The 20,599-nt window shown below is 27.9% G+C and overlaps 2 protein-coding genes across 3 annotated transcripts in view; one reads left to right on the top strand and one right to left on the bottom strand.

Moving 5' to 3' along the window:
- The window catches only part of Noa36 (zinc finger protein 330 homolog Noa36), a 192,143-nt gene extending 184,503 nt beyond the window's left edge, over window positions 1–7,640 (bottom strand). Inside the window, exon 1 of the mRNA XM_067278376.1 lies at window positions 7,629–7,640. The gene's annotated coding sequence lies outside the window, so the exon portion shown is untranslated. The remainder of the gene's footprint in view (window positions 1–7,628) is intronic.
- Window positions 1–20,599, top strand: part of LOC136981936 (E3 ubiquitin-protein ligase SH3RF1-like) — a 49,843-nt gene that overhangs the window by 1,838 nt on the left and 27,406 nt on the right. For both annotated transcript variants that reach the window (XM_067278341.1, XM_067278340.1), the window contains exon 2: window positions 19,390–19,833. In XM_067278341.1, the coding sequence (XP_067134442.1) occupies window positions 19,453–19,833 (381 nt within the window). In that variant the 5' untranslated portion in view covers window positions 19,390–19,452. The remainder of the gene's footprint in view (window positions 1–19,389; window positions 19,834–20,599) is intronic.

The raw sequence follows: 20,599 nt of genomic DNA, 5'->3' as shown, positions 1-20,599 counted from the left end.
TTGTGCGTAAATTAAATCACAAGTAAGGAATATGACGAAATAATAAAAGATAAAAAACAATAATAATAATGAAAGCCAAACAAACATATATATTTCTCAGATTAACAACTGTATTTTTGCACTCTCCTATACATATTTTTGTTAGTCAAGCCCATTTCAATAATTGTGTGCTGTCTATGAACAGTCATAATGTTTCATTTATAACTGACAGGCAGTTGATAGTTGGTGACTGAAATTTGATCTAAACTTCCATTGATTTGAGTAAGGTGGACAAATGTTGGTACAGACAATATAGTGATGGTATTTTAATTTAAAAAGTAGTAGTAAATATATCTAATGTTTCTTCCGCTTATAATTTAGAATCTGAATATATCTAATTTAAATTGTTACATGAAATAATGAGTTATCTTTAGATTATTAATTGCATTGATTAAATTTTTATATGATCAAATAATATGAATTTGTTAGTTTTAATGGAAAGAAATTTTAATGAATACATAAATATAGAAGATCAAATGAGAATATGAAGGGAAGTTTGATATCCCACGAGAAAGATTTATCAAGAAAATCGAGAATGTAATTATGATTAAGCTCCATTAATTTTGTATTAAAGCTATTTTTATGCAAGTCAATGTTGGATATGAATAGAATAATTTTTTTTTTTGCTTCAAAATTTTTATTAATTTTATTCTTTGTAAAGTATGTTAAGTTGCCATTACACTTCTCAAAATAAACTATAATTATTAATTATGCTCTATATGTGTAAGCGGATAGTTAATGTACTTCATGTGTAGTTATGACAAATGATAAAATAGGTAAAAATTCATGCTAAGCTAGACATTGTGATCAAGAAAAATTATAATGGGGCAATAAATGATACATTAAAGAAACTTATATGTACTATATATAGATTGAGCATAGTTCATATATTTTCTTCTTTATTTTTGTCTTAATTAATATTACTGTTACATTTTTTACATTCAGCTGATCACTTAATTAAAACTTAATGTAACTTATATTGATGACTTAAAGATAAAAGTTAAGGAAGAGATAACAGAATGAAAGTAGATCACTTGGATTTTTATATTTTAAGAATTATATTTTACATTTATATTTTAAGGTTTTACATATATTTTAAGATATATGTAAAACCTATCATTCTAATTTAGTGTTAAACGTGAATTAAAAAACAAAATTTGTTTTGATATTAAATTAAAATGTATGCAAAATTAATTAGAGTATTTTTGAATTACTCTACTGATTATTATTTTTAAAAGGTACCATCGTATTTCAGAATGAGGGAGGCTATTTTCTCCCTAGAACATTATAAATTTGTTAAATAATTAATTATATGTCATGGTGATGTAATTGTAAGCAAGTTTTGTTATTTACAACAGACACGAAAGATATAATGCATACTTGAAAGAATTAAAACAACTAAACATATGGGTGATCTGCCTAGGTAGGACACCTCCCAGAGGACTTTCTGTAAGAAACTGTTCCCTATTTATGTTAGACACATGAAAAAACTCAGAAAACTCCATAATGCCAGCCTCTTTGTGAGGCATAAACTCATGACAAACTACCAGCATTCAGGGGTTTTCTCCACTTGTCTACTAGTGGGCAAAAGTATAATGAATTAATAGTTTATATTATTAATACAAATATTAATTATAGCATTTTTATAAATAAATAACTTTCTTCAGCAGAAAAAAATTGTTTATATTTCAGCTATATATATTCTATTAATTAAAAATTTTACAACAATGTATATAAAATTTATACAAATGTCAAAACTTAATGAAATTATCCTTCATGTTGACTCTAAAAAATTTAAAATATTTACTTCAATCCAAGTAATCCTCTATGAAATTAATTTAGTTGATCTTTTTATAAACTTCACATGCATGCAATTTTTTCTTCCTTTTATTTTGACCTATTTACTTATTATTTTTATTTTATTCATTTATTTATTTTTGCAATAAATTTAAACAAACTAAAAATACTTCTTTGTAGAAAAAAGAAGTTTATCTTTTTCATTACTGCCCAGAATAAATACTTTTTTCAAAGTTCAGTAGAAAGTTTTAATAATTTTCAAATTGCATAAAATCCAATAAAACATGACATTAAAGGTAGTAAATTCTCAAAATTGATAAGGAACAATTAAATTTGATGGTAAATTTCATTACTCAACTACTGAATACACCGGGTTTAAGTAAGAAGGTTTTTTAAATTTCATTACTAGTGAGTATTTGTTAAAATTTTGTAAATAATGACAAAAATGTTTCCATACTTTTTATTATATATAAATATCTGTTTTTTCTATAGTGCTACTTAATGGGGGAGAAAAACAGAACTAATCCTCTTTGATTAGTGCAAGAAGTCGATAGCATCTTAATTGAAAGATATTTTTCTTCATCTCAACTTTAAATGTAGTACAATTTATTTTTATAAGAATTAGACAACAGATATAATGAATCGTTATTAATTTTATGAACTATGCACTTAATAGAAAAAGAACATTTAAACTTTTAGTAAAAGGTGTAAATTGCTTGATATTATCATCAGTTAAGGAACTTGATGATGATGTCTTTTCAGACATACTAGACTTGATAATTTTTTTTCAATTGTTCATTTATTTTATCCAATAGTTTAAGTGCCATAAATATAAAATTAAATTGAAAATAAAGGGATATAAGTGTTAATGTATTTTTAAAAAAAATCACATGTCAGAAGCAAAAGGCAATGTTCTTGATAAAATAATGTGTACATTTTCTGTACGGATCAAAAATTTCTTGATGTTTAATGATCTGATTATTGTTATATGGTTCATATTGTAGGAAGTCCTCATCCTCAATGTCATCAATAGGTTTTTGGAAATTGTGAGTTTAAGTGAAAGGACATATAATGAAACCGATTTTACCATAGGCTAAATCAGTGATTCTCAAAGGGGGTCGCGCCCGGGGGTCGACTAAAAAATTGATGCCAGATCGATTTTTTTCAAATATTTTATAAATTTACTATGGATTCATGTTTAGAAATAATAGAAATAAAAAATATATAAAATAATTTTTACTTAAATATATTGCACATATAAATAATAAAAACAATATAAATATTTTAATACGAGCCTAAATATAACATTTGAGCCTAAATTAGTGTGCTACTGGAGAATCTCCAGAGTTCCACTCTCCGCCTAAACTATGATACAGCAACGTTGTCATTTGGAATGGTGTTCACTAGCAGCGTTGCGTCTGTAGGCAAGTCGAGTTAGAAATACAGTAGAGTGTCGATTATCCAAAAACCGATCAACCGAAAGCATTTCAGTCAGAAAATTCGAATTTCCGCTAGTGCTGGGACGCTGCAATATTTGGCTATGTCTTGGGCTACTCTGATATTATTTTAGTTGATATGCGTTTTTAGCTGGCAGCACTGGCGCGACCATGAGAGGGTACTTAAGGACGCGGCAGTATTTGAACGAGACTTTTTTCCCCATCGTGAGTGGTAAGTTTTGCTTGTTTTTCTGAGGACTGTGTTGTGCTGAATCGGAATGTTTTGAGACTAGATTAACTTCCGAAATATAATTTGTTTTGTTTTTATATTTTTCAATATATTTATTTTGTTTGTGAAAAATAAAGAAATAATTAAAAAAAAAATTTGTTAGTTTGCATTGAATTTTTGTCAATGTTAAAAGTGACATGCAATGGAGAGAAATTTCAACATGGGATAGATTAATTAAACAAAAGAAATTAACTCCTGAATTTAAATTAACCCTCTGCCTTCGGGATGTTTTTCTACACATACTCATTCTTTGGGGGTCCTTTGAAATTTTTAAGTGCAAAAGGGGAGTTGCGGACTAAAAAGTTTGAGAAACACTGGGCTAAATGATAGAAACAAGAGTAAGTTTCTACGGCATATTTCTGGTTACAAAAACTGCCAAATTTCAAATATAGACTCAAAACTCTTCTTAAGCAGCTTAGATACATAGAGAGGTGTTACGCCAACAATTTTTCTCTTGAATCCACAAAACTCTTCTAATTTGAAAGATGATTGAAATATATATATGAGCTCTACATATCATTTTTAAGAAAGAATAATGAAAACAAGTAAGATAATTATTTACCCAATTTTGGGGACCGGTGAGGGATGATGGTTGTAGTATTAGTGAATGGTATGAGGAGGGTGGCTAAATTCTCATCACTGCAGATAAGTAAAGATAAGTAATAAAGGATAAATGTTTGCAAATGGAATAATTGTAAGGAACATCTCCTACTACATGCAGTTCAAAAATGAATTATAGATACTGCTGTGTAAATTTGAAATGGTGAATGCAAACAGGGCATGTTTGTTTACTTCGACATTAAATGATATCTTTCATGTTATTAATGTGAATATATGTAAAAATATAATGAATACAAATTATATTAATCAGATTTCAAGAAAAGAATTTAGTTGACAATATTCTTATTGGATTATGTTTGCAACCTCCAGTGTTTATTTCTTGCCTCATAGAATTAATTTTAATGTTTATAAAGAGAATTCAACAATAATAACTGTAAATGTACTTGTATCTTTGCTCAAAAATGTTATAACAAAATGATTTTAATTGCTTGCTGTATTTGAATGTAAATTCATTAGTAGAAATCTGTATATTATTACTAAAAGCACACTCTACTAATCTATTCATATATCTGTTGTAGAAACATATTCTTTCAGTAGAAATTTTCTTATAAGTATTTAAATAAAACATACGTGCTTATTATATTTGTCATATGAATAAAGTATTTCTCTTACAGAAAATGAATACGGACAATTTATTAATAATTTACAATTCTAGTAGAAAAATCTACGATACAATGTTATGATATTTTTATTTAATTGATTTTCTGAAATCCAGACAGTTTGAAAATAAAGCATGTCTGGATTTTAGAGTCATTGACATTTCTATTATTCAAAATAAATTTTATTGCTTATTTTATATAAATTTTAATAAATCATTCAATTTTAATATTAAATTATGAGATTAAATGATAATTTCTTTCATTTTATAAAACCTTTCATTATAGTTATCATAATTTAATGGGGGTTTTTTTAGGTTTAAATCTATAAGAATTGTTATTATTTTTTTTCTATATCAACGTTAGTAAAATTATAATTTAATTGAAAATGTTCGTAACACATTAAAGATTATAACTGCAAAATTAAGAAGTATAAAAACCATAATAAAAAATTAATCGGTTTACTTATTTAATATTTTTTATTTTTAATATAATTAAAGTATTTATCCAATTATACTAATACATCACTGATACTTTGAAAATACTGCAAAATAAATTTTTAATCTAATAATAATAATTTACACAAAAGAAAATAACATTAAAGTGAAAATTATAAATAGAATTACATTGCTTATTAAAATATAACTTATATTTTATTCGAAACATGTAATTGTATTAAGTAATAAAATAATAAATATTTAAAAACTAATTTAATCAGTTTATAAAATGAAAATGGGATTTAAATTTAATTTTAAAATGTTTTCGAAAAAATTTTTCTTTTTATTTTATTTTATTTTATTTTTTTAGACTTAAATGTGTCGAATGTTAATTCTGAGAATTAATTAACAAAATTAATATGCTAATTAATGATACATGAAAGAAATGTAATCATATGTGAAATACAGTATTAAAATAAAGTTTTGTTCTTTGTAATTTGGAGTTATGTAGAAAAGCACTCAATTTTATTTCATAGTGAAACATTTTTTGAAAGTATCTCACTATCATTCATTCTGTTGAATGTTCGTTCTTAAGTTGTAAGTTTTTAATTGAAAAGCATTGAACAAAGTTTTTGATATTAATTCTAATTAGATATTGCTGCAACATCTATTATTATGTTTTATGTTCCTTGGAACCAAGCATAAAATTGCTGTTGAGAACTTATCACACAGGAACACTCCTCTTGATGGAAAAAGTGGATTTTAACTTTCTATTTTTTTACAAAGTATATGCATTTTGTGCCATATGCCCCACATTTTTAACAATTAGTTATTCCAGTAGTCACCATTAGTTATATTTTTAGTTTTTTCATTATATATAATAAGGACTGAAGAAGGGCATATGACCTGAAATGCATATACTTTGTAGAAAATAGAAAATTAAAATCGACTTTTTCCATCAAGGGGAGTGTGTTAAGTTCTCAATAGCAATTTTATGCTTGGTTCCAAGGAACGTACAACCAATTGAGAGAACAGCAAGCAATCAAGTATCTGTTGTTATATTTATTTCCCACACTTTACAGAACTAGTTTATAAAATATTGTACATTTTGCTTAATAATTCAAGCAGTACTGTACATCAAGATTTTTTTTTTTTTTTTTTTTTAATCTTAGAATGAAAACTTCTGGAATGAGTTATACATGTTGGAATAACATCATATCTCATCATTGTTTCCTGTAATCTTTTTATTTCTCTGCCAAGGTATTCTGCAATTCATAGTAGTTATTTCAGTTTAATGAAAGACACAAGCTATAGTGATGAGTAAAGATCGAGTTTCATACAAAATGCTCATTTTTTTAATTTTTTATTATTGGCTAGTTTTCATGGTAATGTGTAGGAATTGCATCATTTAAAGACAATTGAATATAAGTATTGTTTGCATAATTTTCATTCTTTGATGTATTTTAGAAAAATTATATTTTTATGCATATTTATTCATTTTTTAAATGTATTGTGTATAATTTTAAAAATATCTGGAAATCCTATTGTCTCCAACCTTTTAAAAACATTTTAAATAGTCAAATATGTAACAATTTACTGTTTTAACATGTAGATTGCTAATTATGAATTATCTTGTATTTGACAATCGAACAATAGGCACCATCTACAGCAGTGTTTCTCAACCTCTAACGAATTGCCGCCCCCTTCAATAAAACCGTTTATGTAGTATCATTCCCTTCACTTCGAAAAAAATTTTGTTGGGTTTATTAGTTTATTTGATTATTATATACTTTGTAAAAAATTAAACATTTATTTACTCAGAATACATATTAGATTTTAATATAATTAACATAAGTGTTAACAAATTTAACAAATATAATAAAATATAACACTTTTTATTGAATATAAAATGTTTAAGTATACAGAAAAATTATTGTTAGTGCAAACCTTGAAGCTGATGAAGTTGAGCCAATTTGTTTATCTTTGGTTCAAAATTTGTCAAAAGTAATTGCAAATTACCTTTTTGTGTTAATTGTAACCGATTTCTTTGTTTGGATGGTACAAAAAGGGTTAACTTGTTATATTGCGTACTTATTGATAGATGTTCTTGCAGATCAACTAAATTTTTTCTATATAATTTGTTGTAAAAAACTAGATGAAACAAATAATATTACAATCACTTGATTTATTCAAGATGGTTTCTCTTCATTTTTTTTTTGCCAGAAAGTGTATCTTCAGAAAAAGTTTTGCTCTTGATGTCTGATGTGTGGCATCTTAATGTTATTAGCAGGAAAAGTATCTAAAAATATTCTATTCTAATCTCATTCATATTTCTTGTTTAGCTCATGGTTTGAATTATACAGCAGAAGAAATTAGAAATAGTTTTCTATTAGTTGATGAGTTTATTAGCAACAGTAAAGAAATATTTATAAAAGCTCTTTTAAAGGTATTGTTTTGTAAAGGCCACCTTTCAAATACACCTTTACCTTATGATCAATAATAACTAGATGGGGTACATGGACAGAAACTGCAATTTTTTTATGCAAACAACTTTGACAATATAGTATTCTAAAGTTGTTATATATTATTATTTCTATGCAGAAATAAAAAAAACTACTCTGATCTTTGGAATTGCCTCAACAGTTAATATTTTTTAATTTAAATGAAATTACAATTTTATAACATTTTCTAAAACCAATCACCGGTGCAAAGTAAGATTAAGCAACAAATAACAAATGTTTTCTTAACTCCTTCCCAAGTTCTTCTTCGGGTTTTTTAATTTGAAATTAGCTGGATCTTCTAAATTCATTCTACATTATAATATTCGAATATATAATCAAACTTTAAGATAAGAATTCGAACAAGGGATTTATGCATACTCCTATATTACCCTTAAATAAGATCAACAATTAAACTTTGCTGTCAAGTAAAGCCTGCCATACCATTGATAAACTCATCTCTTCCCTAAAATTAATGCATGTGGACTTGCAGTAAGCCTTAAAAATCTTCACTGCCTCTAACCACGTGAGGTGTTCTGCCTGTGGAGTAGTAAGGATGAGTTGGGTTCTGGAGAAGTCTGCTGTAATATCAGGGTCCGTCATCCGTCATGTATATGGAGAATGCGGTGGTACTCCTATTATGCTGTATATCTGATTTATGCTCTAGTATCCTGACTCCCATTGAACGTTTAGTCGTCCCAATATACTCTGTCCCTATCCCATCTGTTGTCCCTGATGGGGACCCTATATATGCCTGGAAGTTTGTCAGGGTTGGGGGGGGTCTTTTCCATTACCTAGTAGGCTGAACATGGAGGGGCATCTCCTGTATGTAATATTAACCCACCTTTTCTTTGCAATTGTGGTGTTTAAGGATTTTAAATGCGGGTTAAAAGTAAGAGAGATCCTTTTTATTGCCTCTTCCTGTTTATGTCTCAGCAGTTCTGTTGGGATGGTGGATCCTGCCTGTGCATGTCTGTGACATTCACACATTCTTTATATAACGTTGGTGTAACTGTGTGCCCTGGCTATCTGTTCTATGTTTTAATTCCTCTACCAATGCTTGGGCATAAAGTATGTGTGAACACTCTTCTAACTAAAGCTCTGCAGACTGCAATCTTGTACGGAAACAGATCACACAATCCAATCAGGATATATGTGGAGATTGCACATAGTTTACGAGAAACTGATGTGATGATGTATGCCAGACCTTTCAACACTAATATCTATGTCCAAGAAGTGAACCTGTGTGCAATCTCCATACATACTTATTTTTGAGTTTTCCATTATGCAATAGCACTCTTAAATATTCAATCTTTTAAATGATTAAATGTTTGATCATTCAAACATATTATTGACATGTGTGTTTCATGGGATTTTGGTTCCAAAAATCATTTAAATCTGAATAAAAAATGAATTTCTTTACTGTTTCTAGCATTAGGCTTTCTAGCATCTTATGAGTTGTCCAGTTTGCATGAGGGTTTTAAATATTTGTTTACAGATACAAGGTGTTTAGAAAGTCACTGTGCACTTTTCTAATCATATTTTTGCATTATTTTGAAAGACATGTGGCCCCCACACTCACCAGATCTAAATCCACCAGACTTTTATCTATGGGAAGCAGCAAAATCTGCAGTGTATCGAGATCGTCCATGTATGCTGGATGACAGCAGTGATAACAGCATTCATTCAGTCTATTTCAAGTGAGCAACTGATAGCAGTGTTTAGAAACAAAAGAAGGATCCAAGCCTATATTCGTGTTTACGGGGGTTACTTTCAACATTATTTATAATTGTCATTCATATTTACCTTCTATATTCTAAATTGAAACATGTCTGTTAATAAATATGTAAGGGCACAGTGACTTTCTGAACACCCTGTAGAAGATTAAGCATTTTTTAAAATTTTTTAATAAAATATATATGTCATTAATTGTTTAGGAATAAGTTGTAACCTGTTTTATTTTTTTGTAAATTAAATTAAGTATCAAAAATTTTAAAAATGTTTTTATTAATGCGTATCAAAAGGCAGTTCTTTGATAACGTAATAACATCAGATTAATCTTGAGAAGGGAGTTAGATGAAAGTCAAGACCAGATATGGAAAGCTTAGTGGCAGGAGGCCCAATTAACTATATATGAACTTCAGATTTGCACCAGAAGCCACATTATTTTAATTCAAAAACTTTTCTCTGAAAAGAGTTAGATGATTGACACAACTCTATTGCTAGCAGGAAAGTATGATGTACAGGAGACACTACTAATTTGAGTTGGAGAGCATGTATTTTAAATTATTACATTTTAGTTTCCTATTGTTATCTTTCCTACATTATAGTTTCTGGTTAAAGGAAATCTACTTTTTTCTTTATGTCAGCAGTTGATTTTTAGTTTTGATTCTATCATTAGCATATTCTTCCTTTTAGATGATGACACCATATGGACATCTCCAAAAAATGACAGCAACAAAGTCTACCAACAGCATGCAAAAGCAGTACACAATATCTCAGTGAAAGTTCTTAAGGATATGCATCCCTTCATGTGTAACCATCAAGTAGTTTGCTTGCTGTCATGTCTTCTCATTGTCATTGTATGAAATGTCTTCTGTCAAAAGCCTCTCTGGTCAACGTGGTCTTCTGTCCTTTTATATTCCTTGCTTTCTTTGTGTGGTATGCATTTCTTATTTCTCCTAGAAACTTGTAAGGGGACTCCTTTGTTTATGGGTTAGTGATGTTATAATATAACGCAGAAAAATTGTAAATCGTATCAAATTTTACCCTTCGGCTTTTTGCAAAGCTCAACATTTTGACACCCCATGAACCCAAAAAAGTAAAAAAGGTGGAGGGAGGAATAATGTATGTATGTGTTGGTGTCTATTTTATTAACATTTCAGAATATGATAAAAATCAATGAATAAGATTTAGCATGATAACTTCTTTATAAGAGGCATTGATGCTATTAAATTTTGGAGTATAGAACTGAAGGAATGGATTCATTACATCTTATTTTTACTCAAGAGTTGGATTTGATGAAATGACATATAATGAAAATTTTGTTATTTGCATTTACAATATTTTTAAAAACTTGTCTCTACCCTCATAATTAAGGATTTTTTTCTATCTTTTTATACGTTGAGCTAGTATCATAGTGTTTTTAAAATTTAAATATTTTTTTTAATAAAAATTTTTATCATAATTCAACAAAATTACTCCTTTTAAGATTTTGTTATTACTTAAATTTTATATCCTTAATATATTTGTAATTAGTAATTGTATAAGTATAATTGAAAATTGTCAGACTTCCTAATGATCTCCTTAATCGTACTGGGAAAGTCAATCAAGAGCCCTAGCTAGCTTTTTATTTTTGTTTGGCACTCTGTTTAAGGATGTGATGGCATAGAGTGCCCATTAATTTTTACTGTGCAACCTTTACATATATTTTTCCTAGGTAAGAGGTGATTTAAAGAAACCTAATAATTGAACATGCTTTTTAAGACTTCGTATAATTTAAATTTGTTCAAAACAATCTCTCTCTTGTCTTGCATAATCAAATCAAAGTGAATGATTTACTCATTCAGCAAAACAGAATATACAAAAATGAAATGCAGTTAAGTGCATTGATAGATGAAAAGAGAAATTGAACCTTTTTTTAAGTTCTCCAAAAAAGTAAATAAATTTAAACTAACAGATGTTATTAAAAATTAAAATTAGTTTTTAGTTAACTGATTGATTAAAAATATATTTTTAAAATAAACAAATTATTTATTAATGTTTTCTAATTTTCAACCCCTAAGTTTGGTATTTCGATTGCTGCAGAAAGGATATTTCTCTGAATTATTGACGACAAATATAGAGCATCAAATCGGAAAATAGGGTTCTTAAATGTGTGAAGTCATTTACGTATTTGTGATTGTCAAATCTTGCATTATAATAGTGATTTTTCTTAGAAAAGTTAAAATGTTTATGAGAAATGTCATCAATCTACAGTTTTTACATCCTTAAAGGATCCTTCACAATTCTTATGGCTTTGGCCCTCAGTGAAATTGGCTAAAATTTTAATGTGCTTATAGTTTTTGACTCAGTAGTTATCTGATCAAAAGTGTCAATGGGCACAAAGTTTGAAAAATTGCTACAGCCATTTGAATGTGAGTAATTATTTCAAAAAGTTATATGGCAATCACTGTAGACTTTTTGCTGACATATACTATGTCATGTATGCACTAAGTGATGGTGCAAATTTTTACTTTCTTTAGCCTTTCTATCAGAGTGAGCTGTTGTAATCTCAGTCCATAATGAAAATAGGGCAACATTGTCAATTGCAAAGTTGTAGCACGCGAAACATGCACATTCACATGAACTTTTAATTCATTCCAAAATATCAAGTGAGATCCCAGAAAGGGCTGTCAAACATGACAGGTGAATGCAATACAGAGGCGATTGAATGTGCAGTTAGATTAGATCAGCAATAATGTGGTTAGTACTGTTTTGTTTAACGGCATTTGATATTTTCTATTAAATTGGATCATTTGCATATCTGTACAATTCTATAGGTTATGTATATATTACTATTATTCAACATTTCACTATTAATATTGATATTGACTCATCATTGAATGACTTAATTTTTTTACCCTAATGGAACATCTGATCACATAATTGTAAATTTTCATCAGTAAAAGTCAAATGCTAATATTGATTTTACATTTTATAACATTAACTTTTTTTTTTTACTACTTCAAATCTTATAATTAGTCTTTAATTACTAACATAATATAAAATTAAAGCAAAATTGATATTTAGAAAATACCAATGTTCGAATTTTATATTTACTACATTTATTGTTATTAAATATTAAATTCTCTAAAACATTTTGTTTAGTACAAAAGTACTTTTAAAACTTTAAATTATTATTGTTGAATGTATTTTTGAAGAATAAAGTGATTAAGTTATATAAATTTACTTGAGATTTTTAAATTAAAAGCCTTGAATTCTGTAACGAACTGAAGAGAATTATGTCGTTATCTCTGAATTTAAATTGAAAATTGTTATTGATAATCTGAAATCCTTAAAAGTTTGTTTATACGCACAGCTAATTATGAGTGGATTTAATTGATAGCTGTGAAATTAATGATGATTATATATTTAACCTTGACCTGATTTATTTAGCTGTAATGCAGAAACATTACAGATGAACTATGATGATGACGACTATTATTGTAATAATATAAATATTGTAACAAAGTGCAATTGTTTGAAAGCGGGCTAATTAGTAAATAATTAATGTTGTTTAAAACTCGTATTTATCATTATTTATTCTATAATGAAATCATTTTTCTTTGTTCACTTAATTTAATAGTTTTAGTTATATATGGAATAATAATTAATTTAAGTATACGAGTCAAGACGAGAGTAAATTACGTTATTTTTTTCTTTTGCTATTTTGACATGGGAATAAAAAAATATTTGCGATGAATGTCTTATTCTTTGACAGTTTTATAATCAGATATTTTTCCATAATCTAAATATATAAAATTGACTGACTGACTGACTGATTCATCATTGCCTAGGGCAAACCGCTGAACCTAGAGAGGTGAAATTTGGTACACAGGGTACATCATGAAAGTGCACACTAAGAAGGGATTTTTTGAAATTCCCCTGCAGGAGGAGAGCATTAAGGCTTAACTGGAAGAACGGCTTCTACCGTACTATTTTATGGTAGATGCGATTTTTTGTTTTTAACTGCGTTTAGTTTTCATTGAGTTTTGTATTTATCGAATACTAGGTGTATTGATAATATGTAATTGATAACATTTTAGTCATTGTTATAAATATTTTTATATATTTCAATTTTTTAACCAAATGTTCGAACCGTTTTAAATTCAAATTTGTTATTGTATATTGGTTCGATTATAGAACGATTGTAAACGTTCTAGAACATTGATTAAATTGAAAACAGTTCATTTGATTCTCAGCAATTCTCATCATTCTCAGCGGTAGGTGTTATATAACAATTATTATGCTTGTTGAAATACTGAATATAAATGATGTTTGCTTGCAAAATCCGCCCGGGTGAAGTTGCGGGTAACAGCTAGTATTTGATATATGTCGAAATTTATTTTTGTGTCTTATGTCTAGACATGAAATATTGCTTAAACCAAAATAATAATAACAAATTTAACATTTTTCTACCTAAAAATAAGTTTTTAATCACTCAAAATTATTTCTATCCAAAGTTTCTAATAAAAGTTGAGTTTAATTTTCTTCAAAATGATAAATCTATAACTAATTTAGAGTGATTTTTAAATTCAATAATAATGATTCAAATTTCTTTTTATTTTTAGAATCATTTTAATGTGGTTTACATTTTCTTAATACAGGAAATTCTATTTTTAGAGATGCACACTGTTAGTTTTTAAAAAATTGAAACTTTTTTATAATTAATTTCAACATTATATAACGTTCTTTGTTCTTGTTTAATTGATTCAAGCATGAAATAAACAGTGTGAATTAGTGAAGTCCATGTCAGTGGTGATAATTGGATACAGTTCCAAATGTCTCGTGTAAGTTTACATATTGTAATCAGTTAACTGTCTATGTACAGTACCGTAATACAATACAGCAATGATGTTTAAACGTATTGAACTTCAAACCATTGTTTAACGTTTTGATTAATTAATTGGTATTTCTATTAATGAGGATCCACGAAAACATAGGTAATCATCCACCTTGAAAGAGACCAAAAATCATACAATGAATATCTTATAGTATACTAGCTGACCCGGCCACACGTTGTTGTGGCTCAAAATGTATCTATTGTAAATGTATAACACTTCTCTTGCAGGAAGGAATTTCAAAAAATCCCTTCTTAGTGTACATTCTCTTGACGTACCCTATTAAAACGCAAAAAAACCACATGCAAAATAGTATAAATAGAAGTCGAGTTCTTCACAGTAAGCCTTAATCCTGTCCCTTTCCCCGCTGGGGAATATCGAAAAATCCCTTTTTAGTGTATATTCTGTTGACGTAACCTATTAAAACGCAATTAAAAACGCAAAAAACCGCATGTAAAATAGAATAAATAGAAGCCGAGTTCTTCACAGTAAGCCTTAATCCTGTTCCTTTCCCCGCTGGGGAATATCGAAAAATCCCTTTTTAGTGTATATTCTGTTGACGTAACCTATTAAAACGCAATTAAAAAACGCAAAAAACGCATGCAAAATAGTATAAATAGAAGCCGAGTTCTTCACAGTCAGCCTTAATCCTGTCCCTTTCTCCGCTGGGGAATATCGAAAAATCCCTTTTTAGTGTATATTCTGTTGATGTAACCTATTAAAACGCAAAAAACGCATGCAAAATAGTATAAATAGAAGCCGAGTTCTTCACAGTAAGCCATAATCCTGTCCATCTCGCCCCCCAGTGGGGGAATTTCGACATGTATATTATATGAAAACACGTGCGTATTTGAATGCAACGTTGTGTCAAAATTTCAAAGGAATTGGTAGGAACAAACGAACGTTATATTTTATTTATATAGATAGATAGAAAATGATCTGCTTTAGTCCATTCTCACAGAAAAGCATAATGCCTTACAGAAAAGCAAACTTAGGTTGTCGGAAGTTAGCGCCATCTGTTGGACATAAAAGCCTTAATCCATATATAAATATATTTTTGAAGGGGGGGAAATGGTGGTCTTCACATGTGCCAGAAACCTTCGTGGGAGTGTATTAAACAACTTCCCGAAGTTTCATGGCAATCGGATAAATGGTGTGGTAGTGCATGAAGGACAAACACACACACACACAGACATACATTCATTTTTATATATATAGATTGATGAGGATTATTATTGATTATTATTATGATGTATTAAGCCACATCATTTTCTCTTATTTTCTTATTTAAAATTAAACTATCAACATTGGGACAATTGCATAAAGAATAAGTATAAAAATATATCTCCTTTGATATTTATATTACTTGACTACTTACTTTCTTTTCAGTTTGTTTGTTTTTTTTTATAGTAGGGAATAATATTTTTTAAGTGACAAGTTATTTGTCATTTAAGGATTTATAAAAGACAGAATAAAGCAGAGATAAGACATACTGTCTTAAATCAATGGAAGATCAGCTGAAATCTATGAGGACATTAGAAAATAATCAATTTTTATATAACAAAATTTTGAAATGATAAAACATAAAAATATAATTAGCTGCTATCTGTATTTTAAAAATTTTATATTACAAATCGATGTAGATAGTTTGTTAAATTCATTACATAGTGATATATATATATATATATATATATATATATATATATAACTATGTAATGATAAGTATTAAATATTAACTTTAACTTCAAAATTTTCATTAAAATACTGAATTATCTGATCTTAATGAAAATCTTTATTACACAACTTAAAATAATTATTGCTTTCAATTAAATAACATAGAATAGCATAAAATATTATTTCAATAAGGTAAAATTAAGTATGTACTGTTTGTTAAGAAATGCTTGTTTCTGAGTTGATCGTAACTTAACTAACCAAACAAAAACATCTGAGATGTAAAAAAGTTATGACAATTTAGATGATGATCAAAATTTTTCTTAGCAGTGTTTCTTCAGTAAAGATGAGCTTGGAAGTGGTACCTAAAAGACTTTTACCTGTATTATTATTTTCTACATTTCGCCTCCAAGTGCCAAGCTTATCTTTACCAAAGAAAAACTGCTAAGAAAAATTTTAACTGTCATCTAAGTTGTCCTAAATTTTTAGTTGGAGTAATTTTTTTACATCTCAGTTGTTTTTGTTTGGATATCAAGTGTTTTTGTTTAATAATTGTCTTATTATGTAAAGACACGAGACGATGATGTACAATTCGGTTGACGCTCGGCAGCTGAGTGCGTGCCGCCGACCAAATGCGCTATCAACCGAACGCTTTCAATATTCATTTCGGTTGGTACCAACCAATATGCTGCTGACTGTCGCTTTCGATACACTGTTTAGAAAAATTGCTATAAAAAGTTTTAATTGGCATATATTTTAGGTTTTGTTATTCTGAGTAACATTTTGATTAAAATTCATTTGTTTCCATACAATTTTATCTGTATAAGCATAAAATTAAACTGTAAAACTGAATTAGCTCTACGGGAAACCTCCTTGAACTTTGACCTATTGACCTGGAAGTTTTGCAAGCACCTTTCCTAGCCTTTCTCATTATCAGTGAGATAATGAGAAAGGCTAGGCTTAAGTTTAAAATTTGAGCTTCTAGACCCAGTAGTTTTTTCTCTAAGAGTGTCTGCAATGCTGGATGAATAAAAGGAAGAAGAAAATACAGCTTTTTTTTGTGCAACTTTTGCCCTTTTCAAATGCTTATTACTTAATTAGTTATTTTGAGTTGCTAGTTTGTTGTTGATTAATTTTAAATGGCTTTAAATATTATATTATTTTAATTTTTAAATATTATATTATTTATTTGAATGGTAATAGAATATGTATGTATTTTTTTTTTTTTTTTTTTTTTTAGTTTAAAATTTAAATAAGGTAGGATACGAAACGGTTGTAATATATTATTCAGTTTTTCTGTTGTAAAGTAATTATTATTTATTAATGTCAAAATATTTCAAAGTATCAATTTTTTATACTAATTTAAAATTCAGTGAATGGCTTTTCAAATAATCTTGTTGTGAAATTGCTTTTTTTTCCCCCTATAAAATTTTAGTTTCGGAGGAAAAAGATAGGAAGTATTATCATAATAATATCTTTTACGAGTAATGGATTTCATATTTAAATTAAAATTGCTTATAATTTACAGATCGGAAATATTTCTGAACTGTTTCTAAGTCTGATTTTATTCGATTTAAAGATTTTGTTCAAATTCAAAAATTATTTATTTAAAAATGTTTATTCCTTTTTTAGGAATGTTTTAAGGTTTTCGAAAAGGAAATTTTCATTTGGGATCAACTAAAAAATATTTATAAATCTGTATACTAATTGGAAAAATATTCTTTAGTATCTAAGGTCTTTAAAAATTAAATCTTTTATATTTTAATTAAGTATGATATTTGAGTATAAAATATAAATGAGTATGGTTACTTAATTATAAGCTTTTTGCCTCCAATAAATTACTTAATTATCTTGAACTTCTAATTGGTGGAGATATAGGAGACTTATCAAGTTGTATTGAAGCAACAAAATAATTGAGATCACATCATTAAAAGACTAATTTTATTCAAGGAATGCATTCCGGTCATACATATTTAACACCCAACTTTAAATGTAATGTTTGCTCACCAGTGGCCAAGTGGTTCCGTTTCCTGAACACTGGGAGTTCGATTGTGGGTTTGTGCCTGGCCAGGATGGGCTGGCCATGTAGAGTTTTCTGGGTTTTCTCCACATCTGTAATGCTTGAATAGGGGCCAGTTATCCTTAAAAAGACCTCCCGGAAGGCATCCCTAGGGATGCCTTCCGGGAGGTCTTGTGTAAATGCTTAACACCAGTATATATGTCCTGTTAATGATTAATGTCCACGTTGACAAATATATAATAAATTGAATAAGGACGGTAAGGCAATAATAATTAAGTATTAGTTTTAAGTTTCAGCTCCTTGTTTTACTTCACTGAAAGTGCTTCCTATTGTATTAATTTCTAATACTGGTGGTGTTACATCATCTACTTCACATTGGTAACTGCAGATATACCTGATATACCAGTAATAATGGCTTCAATATCTGAAAATTGTGATGTGATGTGACATTTTCTGGCTGATTTTTGAAATGTGGATGTCGGAACTGATAAGAAACCATTATTTTCCTGGAGGCAAAAATCATGTTGGGTAGTGTTATTAGTAAGAAATAAACATATAAGTAAAATTATAAATAATTAGGAAAATGCCAGACCGACTGACATTTAATTGTTATATAACATACTAAAACAGTTATCTTATTTAAGAAGAAAAAACTTTATATTTAAATTATGTTTACATTGCTTATATAATGAATTAATGATAGTCTTAAATACATAAAATTAGTTTAGTATTTAATAACAAAGAAAATTAATTTATCATTATCTGCTTACAAATTATTGCATAAATATATTGTATTAAATCACTATTAATGCAGAAATATAAATATTTATCAATATTATTATTATATTATATTTTGTTTTTTTAAAATTATGTTAATACTGGATACAGTTTGTTTTCTGTCCAAACACAAACTAAGAATTGAGTTGAAGCACTAGCAAATCAATAATACTGTTTCAGGAGACCATCTACTACAATCACTTGTCACTGGCATAAAAAAAAACAATTTTTAAAACTTGCTTGTGCTTGGCTTGCAATCTTTTCTCAAAAACAAAATCATGGATCCCCATTTTTATTGCATTTTTATTTTTTTTTGTCTCGTATTATTTAAAATGACAAAGTTTAATAAAAATCAATCGATCAAGTTTTGAGAATGAACTTTAATTCTATAGGCCACGTAGAAGAGGCTTTGCTAACACTCTGCCTCAGTTAATTTATTAAATTACTAAGAAGACTTTGCTAACACTCTGCCTCAGTTAATTTATTAAATTACTAAGAAGACTTTTTATATTCATTAATCAGTTATATATATTTTATTTTTTAAAAGTAATTATTACTTTTATTACAGTTAAATTTAATTTTATTACTTATTTTTGTCTTTTGTAGGAATATATGCGCTTAAAATATTGCTAAAAGCTGCCAAAAATCTTCAAATCCAGATTATCAAGAATGGATGAAGCTTTTCTAAATGATTTATTGGAATGTTCAGTTTGTCTTGAACAGCTTGACAGTACTAGTAAAGTTTTACCTTGTCAACATACTTTCTGCAAACGATGTCTAGAAGATATTGTAAGTTGCCACAAGGAACTAAGATGTCCCGAATGTAGGATTCTTGTCGAAACGAAAGTTGAAGATCTTCCATGTAACATATTGCTAATACGATTATTAGAGGGTATTAAGAGCACTGCTGCATTAAATAAAAATGTATCATCTGCTAATAGCACACATACTAAAACTGAAGCAATGATATTTCAAGGACCAAAGACATCACTTCCTACTAATCAGTTACAGCATTCTGCATCATCAGATTTAAGGGCCCATATAAAACAGGTGATTTTTATTAAACACTTTAATATTATTTGAATGAATACGAAAAATACCAGTTATTGTATTCTGTAATTGTTACTTCTACCCTTAATTAATAGTAGAAGTAACAATATTTACAGTAACAATACACACTTTACTAATATTATATTAAAAAATTCATTTATGAATTCTGATGTTACCGTGAGAAATGTTTTTGCCGAAACTTTAACTCTCTCTAACTTTAGAACAATGTTTAAAATTTAGTTTCACATTTCAAAAAAATCGAAATTTCTTAAAGTTTCTGTACAACTTTTTTTCCCTTCTCTGTTTCAGAACTTGTTTTCTCCTTTATTTATATTCTATTTTTTCTTTGTGTCTTTTATAGAAAACTTTGGAGTTAGGAAGAATATTTCTTAACTTTAAAGTTCTGTATATCATTGAATACTTTCATCATTGTGTATTAATTGACAAAAATACAAAATTATTGAAAAACTAAATAATATATTTATTAAGAACTTCAAAAGAATTTATTTATTTATTGTTAACAAGATAATGTATTGTAGTCGACTATTTTTAAAATTGTAAGCTTCCCGTTAAAAAAAAAAAGTACTGTAATCATAAATTACACTTACTCTTTAACAAGCAAACATGCTTATCTTAACAAAATAAACTTGAAAATGTAAAATAATCTACATATTAACATAAATTGACTACTCGTATACATAAATATTTGAACTGTAAATTCAATCAAATGATTGCCTTAATTAGTCAGGCTATAAATACTGTATTT

Source organism: Centruroides vittatus, unplaced genomic scaffold (assembly GCF_030686945.1).
Source record: "Centruroides vittatus isolate TY-2023 unplaced genomic scaffold, ASM3068694v2 contig_799, whole genome shotgun sequence".
Classification (NCBI taxonomy): domain Eukaryota; kingdom Metazoa; phylum Arthropoda; class Arachnida; order Scorpiones; family Buthidae; genus Centruroides; species Centruroides vittatus.
This window is presented reverse-complemented; position numbering and strand designations above follow the sequence as displayed.